Source organism: Lipotes vexillifer, unplaced genomic scaffold (assembly GCF_000442215.2).
Source record: "Lipotes vexillifer unplaced genomic scaffold, Lipotes_vexillifer_v1.1 scaffold875, whole genome shotgun sequence".
In the NCBI taxonomy this organism is placed as follows: Eukaryota; Metazoa; Chordata; class Mammalia; order Artiodactyla; family Lipotidae; genus Lipotes; species Lipotes vexillifer.
Genome location: NW_006792177.1, coordinates 2,677,019 through 2,688,423, shown reverse-complemented (window position 1 = coordinate 2,688,423; position 11,405 = coordinate 2,677,019). Strand labels below are relative to the sequence as shown.

Genomic DNA, 11,405 nt, shown 5'->3' with positions numbered 1-11,405 from the left:
CCCCCCCCTTTTTTTTTTTTTTTTTTTTTGTGGTACGCGGGCCTCTCACTGTTGTGGCCTCTCCCGTTGCGGAGCAAGGCTCCGGACGCGCAGGTTCAGCGGCCATTGCTTACAGGCCTAGCCGCTCCGCGGCATGTGGGATCTTCCCGGACCGAGGCATGAACCCGCGTCCACTGCATCGGCAGGCAGACTCTCAACCACTGCACCACTAGGGAAGCCCACCTCCCTGTCTTTTTAACAAGCAGCAGCAGCAAGCCATCTGCCTTGTCTGGCCTTCTGATATGTCTCTCCAGGACCCTGGCAGAGGCCTCCTCTCAGCCAGCTGGTTTGCCCTCCTCTAGGCCATCTTCCACAGCTAAGCTCTTTCAAGGTATTCATGATTGTTCCTATCTGGCCCACATCAGTAGCTACACCCAGCTGACTGCACCTCCAGCAGGCCCCCAAAACCTGAGACTCCAAACTTCCCTATGTGCAGGCATCATCTGGACCTCCACCCAGAACTCACTGCCCAGTTCATTAGCCTGGCAAATCCTTCCTCCCCTTCCTCTGCATTGTCTGATGCCCTGACTCCTCTAGGCCAAGCTCACCAGTGAAGCCTTTTGGGGAAAGAACTGGGAATCCAGGCAGAAGGAAGAGCATGTGCAAAAGCTTAGAGGTGTGAAAGACCAGGGAGAACTAGCTATAAGTTGGCTCAAAGCAGGAGAAAATACAGGAATCTTAAGATCAACTAAGGAGGAGTATCAAATGCCATATCAGAATTCTGTCTTGGTGGGTATTAGGTAGGGGAGTGAAGAGGTATGACCACATTTGCCTTTAGAAAGGTCACTGGTCCCCATGTAGCAACAGAGTGGAGGGGAGGGAGGATGGAGAAGGAAAACCAGGGAGGATATTGCAACCGTTCAAGTGAGAGAGGGTGGGGCTGAACTTCGGGGTGGTAGTGGTGGAGAGAAGTAGGCGGGTATTACAGAGATATTAGAGATAGAAGTGATGGGGATTAGTGGCTAGTGGGGGTGGGAAGGGCTTGGGAGGAGGCCAAGATGCCCCCAGTTACTTCCTGTGACTGTTATCTCCAGTGTCCATGTGTCCTCAGCCCCAGCAAGGGGCCCAGCATGGCCTCAGCTGTGCGTGCTGACAAGTTGGGATGCCCTGCAGCTCTTAGAGAGCTCTAAGGGCCCAGAGCCTTTGTGGCCTCATGTGGATGTGGAGGGAGCAGAGAAAGGGGAAGGACAGTCCACGCTCATGTAGGTTAGGTCCCCTGTATCTTTGGGGCAGTGACCGTTTGCCTGTCTCTCCACCCACCCTTCCATCCAGCCTCCCAGGCCCTGGTGAAGCCCCCTGATCCCCCACCCCAGGCTGAGTTGGGAGCTTTGGGGTCTTTTATAGGGGTCTTTCCCCTATAGGCTATAGCCCCACTAAGATATATTCAAAGCATCAGGGTCTTGAGGCCTGAAGGGGAGTGTCAAACAAATGTTTCATTCAAACAAAACAAAATTCCATCAGAATGGATTTTTCAAACAGCTCTTTCATGACAACTGTGTGACTTGTCAACTCAGTTAACCCTCTGATCGTTTATTTCCTTGTATTTCATTCGAGCCGAACCTAGGAATCTGCCTCTAGGATTCTACCACATAGAAATTCCAGCACAAGTTTTCAAGGAAGAATATTCATTGCAGCACTTTTTGTAATAGTGAAAAATTAGAAGGAAAAATAGCCTCAAAACTATCAATAGAAGAATGGATAAATTATGACACATCTGTACTGTGGAATACTATGCAACCATAGTGGCTCTCTGTATTTCACATGAAACATCTAGAAAATAGTGTTGAAAGCTTAAAATAAAGCAAGTTGTATGATATACCACTTTTATTTTAAAACCACATATTTATTTGGTTTTTGCATATGTATTTGTGCATATGTATTTGTGTATGTGTTTGTGACTAGCCCAGAAAAAGATCTGTGTATTTTACTGTATGTTTGTTATCTCTCAATAAAACATTTAAAAAACAAAGCCCAACATTTCCTGCAGAGGTCAGCGAGCTGCCCCAATTGGGGCTGAGGGCCCAGGCCTAGCACCCATCCTCCAAACTTTTGCCCCAGTGGGGAGCCCAGACTAGGGGTGGAAGGCACTCTGAGGAGACCCCATTTCTCCTTAGTGACAGTACTTCTGGGACCAGGTCTCTCCCAGGGTGTAGGATTCCCCACCCCCCCTCACACCAATCTCCCAGCCCAGCCACCCTCACCTCCATGTGGATGACTTCTGGGACCAGGTCTCTCCCAGGGTGTAGGATTCCCCACCCCCCCTCACACCAATCTCCCAGCCCAGCCACCCTCACCTCATCATGTGGATGGCCTCAGGGTCACTGGCAAAGCTGAAGGCATAGCCACTGGATGTGGTGCCGAAGTCGATGGCCACTACCACGGAGAAGGGGGCCTGCTGGGGGGCTCGGGCCTCAGGCTTCTGCAAGTGCAAGACCTAGTCAGGGAGCAGCCAGAGGGCCAGGCTGACTGTATGTGGGAGCCCTCCCAACCCCTGGCTGTGGTCCAGACAGGCACTGGCCCAACCCCACCTACCTGCCTGCCTGGCTTCCTTCCTCTCCTAAGCTCCAAGGTAAGCCCTTGAGATGTCAACTGTTCAGAAAGCCCAAGGCCTCTCAGGTAGCCCCATGAAGTTTTGGGCTTGAGCTCCTGCTTCCCTGCTTCTGGTTCTCTGCCCACCTTCTGCCTGGACTGCCTTTGCCCCACCCCCATCTCACACCATTTCACAGCCTGGGCCCAGCTGGGGGCAATTTTGCTGCTCTGAGCAGCTTCATAGCACATCGACCTGTGTATATTTGACCCTCTTGCTCTTTGTGGCCACAGTGACACAGCCAGACTCTATCCAGTTTTGTGACAGAGAAGAGAGGCCCCATGCACGTGCCCAAGAGTGGTTCCTGACTCCTCCCAGGCCAGGTCTGGGCTCCCTGAGAACAAGGGGGTCCCCAGGCTGAATCACTAGGGTGAGGCCACCCCATGTGGGGTGACCTAGGGAGCTTGGGGGTGGTGATTATGTCCTGGATACTTCAAGCTAGCCCCAAACTATTTTTTAGCAACATGTCTCCTCTTCCCTACATATACCTTGTATTAAGGTGGCTGTGGTTGACAGGAGGGGAAGCAAGTCTCGGAGGCCCAATGCTCTGAGAACACACAAAACTACTTGCTCAGAAATACACCTGCCCCAGGCAGGTTACGTGCAATGGTCCCTAGATGTTATCCTGGAGAGAGATCACCTCAGTAGAATTGTTACCCCTACAGTCCAAAGTCACCTAAGGCTAACCCATCAGGGGGAACATGAGTGGAGTGTGTAGGGGCAGGAAGCATGATGGCACCCCCAGCCCAGACCTGCCAGGGCTCTTCCAGACACCAGTGTGACCTTCCCCACTAACCAGGCCACCCACCACCCCAATCCCTGCTCTGGGCTTACTGGAGACTGTGAGGGTGTGAGGGGGGCAATGCCACAGCTTTCCTGGGTCCTTGGGGAGCCGGGTGGGCTGGGCACTGGAGACTGCTCTGGGCTGGAGCCTGCAAAGAGAGGGCAAATCACTCTGGCACAGTCAGGGTAAGGGGCTGGTGGCTGGGGCCCAAGCCTGGGGGATTCTCCATCAGTCATTGCTGGGCCAAGGTGAGGGGTACCCTGCTGGGGGAAGGGGATAAGGAAGGGAGGGTAGGAAGGACGGGACTGAGGTCGGGGTCGGGGATAGCTGGGCTCCGGGTCTGTTATCAGTTAGAGGCGACCTATTCCTGAAGGGTGACATACTTTACCTAGGGACTCACTGTCTCCCCCAGCACTCCTCAGACACAGCAGGGAAGGGGAGAGACAGAGAAGCATTGTGGGGGTGGGGAAGACTGAGTCCAGAGATAGAAGGGCAGGAGAGATGGGGCAGGTGAGCTCCTGGGGTGAGGGTGGAGAAACCAGAAAAGGTAGGGGACTACAGACCTAACTGAGTGGGAGTGGAGCCGCTCCTCTCCCCACTAAAGTGCAGCCACATGGTTCTAATCAGGACCTGAGGGAGTTGCCTCCCCATCTCCCTCTGCCCCACAAGGGCCATGGACAGGCCCAGCTGGCTGACTGGGGCAACACCTCCCCCAGTCCAGCCCTGAGCCGAGAGGTGTCCACCACACTAGGAAGTCAGATTCCAAGCCTCCCCTCCCCCATGATACACATAGACCTGGAGCCAGCGTTTGGGGGCAGGAGGCCCCCTTAAGACCCTCTCACAGGCCCAGGACTGAGCTGGACCTTTGGTGGGAGGAAGGAGTGCAGCCCCCAGAAGGCAGCCCAAAGCCTGGTTTGGAGGCTCTGGCAGCTCAGGGGGGCAGGAGGGCCTGCTTTGCTGGTGTGGGCTGGTGGCTTATCACCACCACACTGAACTTTGCTAAGGCCCCTGGGAGGGGCACTGGGGCTGCCCTGAGATCCGTGTGTGGGGACAGGGGTGCTGGCCAGGGAGATTGATGGGGTCTGGTATGAAGACACATTGGCAAATCAATGTCTGGCTTTAGGCTGAGCCAGGGCTGGGGCCTGTGTACTCGCTCAGCCACAGCTCTGTGGCCCTGACAAGTCCCAGCCCTCCCCAACCTTGGGGTACCCTGGGAATATATGTGAGGGGCCGGGCATGATTCTGGGAAGTGCCTGGACAGGGCTGGCATCTGTCTTGCAGTCCTGGAGGGGCAAGGACATGGTGGTCACACTCCCAGAGCCCCTTTTTCTCAGGTGGCCAGGGCAGGCTTGGGTCCTGTCACCAGCTCCAGCTTGAGGGGCCGAGTTGCTGTGGTTTGAGCCTGGGAAGGGAGTCAGGAAGGAAGCCCCAGCCCACCAGGTCTTTGTGAGTGGACTTCCTGAGGCGTGTCCGTCCTGCCTCCTGGCCTCCTACCCCTGCACAGAACCCAGAGCCTGCGCCCAGACCAGGCCAAAGGCAGATGCGCATGCACACAGAGTTCTGTGCAGACATACACGCCCTGTGCCCAGAGACCTGCCCATAGGCAGACACGCAGACACACACACACACACTCACATGCGTAGTCCTGTTACACTGACCCTCCTTGCGCACACACACTCACAGAACGGTGCTCAGGAGCCTCTGCTGGGCAAGGCACGTGGACAGACTAGGGGTGGGTCTGAGTGCCAGGGTGAGGGGGGCAGTGGGCCCTGGGCAGAGGTGAGGGGGTGGGTCTTACCGCTGTACAGCCCCTGCAGGCCCATCTCCGGGACACCCAGCATCTTTGTAGGTCCTGTGGCTGTGAACAGGAACAGACAAGCAGAATGGCATTTATTTGTTCCTTTGTTCCCTTACTGAATAATTGTTTATTTTATTTATTTACTTTTGGCTGGAGTCCTTTGAAGCAAATCCCAGGCATGTTGCTTGACCTATAAATTATTTAATGTCTCTCTAACAGAGATTTTTTAAAAGACATTGCCACAACACCACTATCATGTCTAACAAAATCAACAGTAATTCCTTAATTTCATCCAATGCTCAATCCTCCATCCCAGCTTGTCTCAAAAATGTCGGGTTTTTCTTTGGGCCACACTGCGTGGCTTGCAGGATTTTACTTCCCCGAGCAGGGATTGAACCCTGGCCCCCTGCAGTGGAAGTGAGGAAACCCAACCACTGGACTGCCAGGGAATTCCCTCAAAAATGTCTTTTTAACAGTTGCTTTGTTGGAACCAGGATGCTCCTAAGTGTTTTCAGGTGCCCACTCTCTGCCAGATGCTGTGGGACATCAGTGACCCAGAGAGACACTGTCCCTGTCCTGGGGGCCCACAGCCTGGTGGGGAAGCCATTCATAATCAGATAATCACGTAAGTGAATTTGAGATTACAAACAATGCTGTGAAGGATACTGTGAAGCAGGGCAGAAAAGGGAGCATGGCAAGGCTGGAGAGAGGGGTTGGGCTAGGCTCACCCTGCAGGCAGACCCTGGTGGACCCAATTTTAGATCTGGTTTTACATGAAAGGCAACAGCAAATCTTGAAAGGTTTCAAGTGGCAGAGTGAAGGCAGGGGCATGACTAAATCTGTGTTTTAAAAAGCCCCTCTGGCTGCATGGGAAGTGTAGATTGCAGTGGGATGACATGAAAACAGGAGCCAATAAGTGCTCCAGGCAACAGATGATGGTGGTGGCTGTGTGTCTTGAGACAGAAGTGTAGACATTTACGTTAGAGGTTAAAATCAACAAGCCTGATGGAAGATGGCTGGATTGGACATGGGAGGTTAGGAAGAAGAAGGTGCCAGGGATGACACTGCCTGATTCAAGCTAGGAGATGGGTGGTGAAATGGAGAATACTGGAGCAGGGCAGGCTGGCAGGGGGAAGGGGCAGTGTTCTGGGTGCAGTTTTGAAACTGCTGAGAGAACAGACTGAGGAGTCAGATGACATATGACCTAGAGGACAGGGAGAAATCTGAGGTGGAGATGCGTGTCTGGGAGTCATTGTCACAGGAGGCTTGGCAGAGAGTGGAGAGGGGGAAGGGAAGGGAGGAGAAGCTCTGAATAAAGGTTGACTGGAGGAAGGTTGGCTGGCCAGGGAGACGGAGTTGCCTGCTATGGTTTCATGAAGATCTTGATAAGAGAAGGCTGTGAAGCTAGACGCCTTCAGAGGTTTTTAGATGAGACTGGAAACACCTGTTTTTAATGGCATTTCAGTGGAATGATGGAGATGGGGCGGGAGTCAGGTAGGCCAGGAGGGAGCAGACAGTGAGAGAACGGAGTTAGCTAGCACTCCTCCAGCTAGCACCTGGAGGAACATAATGCTTGAGGAGGGGAGGACAGGTTTTTATTTTCTCTTCTAAGGTGGGAGGAACCTGAGCTTGTGTCTGTGAAGTTCTGAGGGCCAAGCTAGAGGCCTCGTCCTCCAGGTCATTGACAGCTTTGTTACTCAAAGCGTGGTATCAGGACAGCAGCACTGGGTCCCCTGGGAGCTTGTTAGATGTGCAGGCCCTCAGGCTCCGCCCCGGACCTGCTGAGTTAGTGCTTGCTTTTTCACAAGATCCCAGGTGGTTGGGAGCACCCTAAGGTTTGAGAAGGGCTTGTCAATGTATCCTGGCCCAGTCTTCAGATCACCAACGCTACTGTCCTCAGCAGTGAGCCTAAACAAGGGTGGGGGCAGCCCAGAGCCCACTCCCTCTCTGTAGCCAGTGGCCAGATCAGGAATTTTTGCTAACAGAACACAGCGGACACAGAGCTGGGCACTGTCACACCCCTACACACATGTGCACACACCCTTGCTCACACAGAATTCACACAACCCAGCCCCAGCATGGACAGACACTGAGACACATCCAGGATATTCCCCCATGGCCAGCACCACGGAGATTTCCAGACACATGCAGTCCTGCTGTCACTGGAGGTGCACAGGTGGATGTTCAGGAATTAGAATCAGGGGAGATACAGGGGCTGATCGTGGGCACTTGTACAGCAGCTGGATGATGCTGAGAAAAAGGAAAGTAAATGGTGGGGGTGGGTATGGGCCTTGAGAACCAGTGACAGGTGCCCAGTTCAGGGTGATGGAGTGTCGTGCTGGACGTGGATCCTACCAGCTCCCAAGAGCTGATTCTGTGCATCTCTTCTCAATTCTGCATTTATTGACATCACATTGATAGCTTGAAATCAGCCATGGTGATTCTACCATAGAAGTTGGTAAACTGCAAATTGGGTTTTTCTCCCTCTTGGGGAGCTGACTGAAAAACATCTACCAACACACTACTGGATCAAGCCCACAAGAGAGAATATGGCAGCCCTATTTATACATTGTTTTGATTCATCAGCAAAAACTTATTGACATTTCTTCCTGCCAGGTTCTGCAGCTAAGTGCTGGAGAAATGCTTTGCTGAATGAATGAATGGATTTTCTGAACCAAGGATATTGTATTTGGAGCAGAAACAATCTAGAACCACCAAGAAAAAAAGACTCAAGAGTTGTCACTCTAAGCTGATTCCACGTCCAAACCAATGTGTCTATAATCTCCCCAGCTCTGTGAACCTGGTCCAGTTATCTCCCATCTTTGAGCATGTGACACGGAATGCCCCTACACTCAGGGCTGACAAGGGCCTATTATGGCACCTGGCTGGAGTGCATCATGTTGCCTCTCTGTGCCTCAGTGCCCTTTCCTGTAAAATGGATCATGCAGGGGGCTTGTGAAGATCAAGTCCAAGAAAGGAAGGTGGCTGATAAAAAGGCAGGGAGTTCGACAGATTTGAGCAGTGTTCTTTCCCATCATGATGTGGATTCTGAATTTTCTCTTGTCAGAAGTTTTTGGTCTTATTGAGACTTTTATTCTAGTCATTCTGAGTTCTTTAGGGAGGGAGGGAGGCCCTAAATCAATTTGTGTTAAAGAAGGAGGATCCTGCTGATTCTCGGAGAGGTGGAGGTACAAGAGGGTGGCAGCCACACAAGCACGCACACATACCCCATATTTCTTTGGGACATCCCCCACCATGCATACACACCCACATACCAGAAACATGTAAGGAGAATGCTGATCATGGGACTCAGGACAACCTCAGCTACAAAAGCTATATCTGGGTGGGGCCTGCAGCTGGAAGTGGGGAGAGGTAGATCCCTGCCCCAGGGGCCCACTCATTTCAGACTGGTGATGCTTATGGGTTTGAGAATAATTGAGTGGGGCAGTTTGACTTACACAGAGAATAACTTCATTTCCTGGCTACAAGGGCAGGCTAAACCCTGGCCCCAGCCTGACCCCTACCCTACCCACAGACAGACCCTTAACCCTGCCTATGGTCTGTCCCTTAACCTTGCCCATGGACTGACCCCTAGCCCTTGGTCTCATATTGACCTCTCATCTTCAGCGTTACCCTGACCCCTGGCCCTGACTTCTACCCAATAGACATGACTGGGGACTAGGACACAGTGTGGCCAAGTAGGGACTTGAAACTGGAGACTCCCATCCCACAGTGTCCCCCAGACTCACAAAAGCCTAGGACTTTTCACCTGCCTACCCCCGCAGGCCTCCTTTTACCGGGACCCTGCCTCTCCCATCCACTGCTCTCTCAGCATCCTGCCAGTCAGCAGGCAAAGAGAGGCCACAGGCATTTCTCCCAAGCCAGAGACTGAGCCAATCAGGGCCCAAGGAACAGATCAGAAATGGCACCCAAAGGGCTGCCCCAGTCTGTCTCTGGAGAGGCACCCTCAAGGAGAGGGACCAGTGGGAGGTTGTGGGGTGAGGAAGCTGCCTTCTCCTGGCCTGAGGCAGGGAGTGATAGAAATGGCCTCCCAAGTTCCCTCCCTGTCCTCGACTTTTCTTTCTATACATCCTGCCCTGCCCCCATGGGTCCTCATCAAGGGAGCAGCCAGTTCACAAACAATCTCTGTCCCACACAGCCTAGGGCCTGAAGCCCCTCCCACCCTCTGCCCACTGTCCCTCATCACCTCTCTTACCTTCTGGGGATCCAGGGCTGTCTTCACTCTCCCAGGGAGTCCACATTTTAGAGCACCCTCCCTGTCAGTTTCACTCCCCCACACAAGCTAACTTTACAGCCTGGCTCCACTGGGATCCCACAGGGAGCCCTGACCCCACCCCACCTGGATTCCCAAGCTGGCCTCACAGAGAGAAACCAGAGGTCCCTGTTCATGAGGCCAGCCCACAGTCTGGCACTGTGCCACCCAACCACGCTTGAACTTTCTGGACCACAGGCCCTGGGAACTCCCCCTGCAGGCGTCCCCAAATACAAACACACTCAACCCCGGGGTCTCCACCTCTGGCCTAAGCACCGTGTCCTCCACAAACTGGCTCCCTGGAGGAGCCCCCAGCCCCACAGACACCCAGACACGGAAGTCTCTCGAGCCCCCCTCCCTTCCCCCAGATCCCCACCCTCCACAGGGGTGGGGTCCCAAAGCCCGGTTGTAGCCCTCCGTCGCTGCCCCAATTGTCTTACCGAACCCATAGCCCTGCTGGAGAGAGGGGCTTGCAGATCTGCCCCAGTCCTGTCCCCCTGGGTCAGGAAGTTTGTGGTGGGATCTCAGCCGCCAGCCCGCGATGAGACCGCAAACCTTGGCGTTTTCTCCTCTCTGGGAGCCCAGCGGTCCCCCGCCCAGAACTCACCTCTGCCCTGCCGACAGCTCGACCTGTGTCCAGACGCCTGGATCCTGGGCCCAAAGCCGGTGGGGCGGCTGTGCTCTGCCGCGTCGGCCAAAGCCCTCGACGTGCGCCCGGCCCCAGCCCGGCTCTCCGCCCCGCACCGCCCCCGCCCCTCTCCTCCCCTCCCCCTCCCCCAGGCCGGATGGCCGCGCCGCTGCCGCCGCCGCCGGGTGGGCCAGCGCTTCAGCCCAGATGTGCGAGGCCGGGGCGGGGCCTGCAGCACGGGCCTCCGCCGAGGGGCCCGGCCCGGCTCGAGTCCACCGCCCCTCCCTTTGCCCCTCCTGCGCCTCCCCCACTTCCCAGCCACCCGGGGGGCCGTGAGGGGAGAAGGGTGAGGAGACGAGGTGGAGGGAGGAGGGGAGGAATTTCAGGCCCTGGTAGGCCTCCTGCAGCCCGACTGCGAAGGGCTCCTCTGCCCACCCCAAGGCCACCTCGGGATTCAGCCTAAGGGGCCTAGCTGCCGAGAGGGAGGGCCCTGCCCAGACCCCTCCAGCCCCTGCCCCGGACTCTCGCAGTCCCTTCACCCAGACACCCCCACCCCACCCCCAAGATCCCGAGCTTGGTCTCCAAGGGTCAGAGAAGAGAGAAGAAGCCAGATTGAGGGTGAAGACAGGCCTTTAAGCCGCAGGCTGGGGCCTAGGTCTGTCCTTGCTGAAGTTTGGGGTAGGGAGGGAAGGGTTCTCACAGTTTGGGTCCCCACTCCTAGCAAAGGGATCACTCAGAACTCATCCTGCTTTGGCAAGGAGCACAGAGCTCCTTTCCTGTGAGGGTTCATGACCTTCTTCCTGTCCTAACCCATGCTTTCAAGGGGATTTGGGGACCTGGCCTCCAAACAGGAGTCATAGAGTGGAGATCTCCTTGCTAGGCCCCTCTAAGGCAGCTGACTTCCCATAATGCCCACCACCTCCTGATTCTGGCAGGGCCTGGGCCTGGCCCCTTTCTCTCTGCCCAGTGTGTTCCCACAAAGGCTTAGGCTGGGCACGGATAGGATAGGGCCAAGGGCTGCTTCTTAGCTTGTCTCTCTGTGTTAGGGGGCTGGCCTCCTGTATGTTCCCCCAGCCCCTTCCCCAAAGAAGGCTCCCACAGTTCTTTGGGCATCAGCTGCCCCTCCCACCCCAAACCTTGGCAGGGGCTATTGTCCCTCCCTGGAATACTTTCTATCCTCATCTCTGCCCATCTAAAAGGCTCCCCAGCTAAAGCGTCATCTCTCCTAGACTTTTTATTTATTTATTTTTATTTTTTAATTTAAAATTTTTTTTATTTATTCTTTTTTTTTTTTTT

General features: G+C 54.6%; 1 protein-coding gene across 5 annotated transcripts in view; it reads right to left on the bottom strand.

The window, feature by feature from the left end:
• Positions 1–10,163, bottom strand: part of HSPA12B (heat shock protein family A (Hsp70) member 12B) — an 18,110-nt gene extending 7,947 nt beyond the window's left edge. For 2 of the 5 annotated variants that reach the window (XM_007465411.1, XM_007465412.1), the window contains exons 1-4: positions 10,089–10,102; positions 5,209–5,268; positions 3,461–3,558; positions 2,334–2,458 (exon numbers count right to left, since the gene is read on the bottom strand). In XM_007465411.1, the coding sequence (XP_007465473.1) occupies positions 2,334–2,458; positions 3,461–3,558; positions 5,209–5,251 (266 nt within the window). In that variant the 5' untranslated portion in view covers positions 5,252–5,268; positions 10,089–10,102. Of the gene's footprint in view, positions 1–2,333; positions 2,459–3,460; positions 3,559–5,208; positions 5,269–9,424; positions 9,471–10,088 lie in introns of those variants that run through there. The other 3 variants (XM_007465413.1, XM_007465410.1, XM_007465414.1) reach the window with 3 other exon arrangements.
• Positions 10,164–11,405: the final 1,242 nt, after the last annotated feature.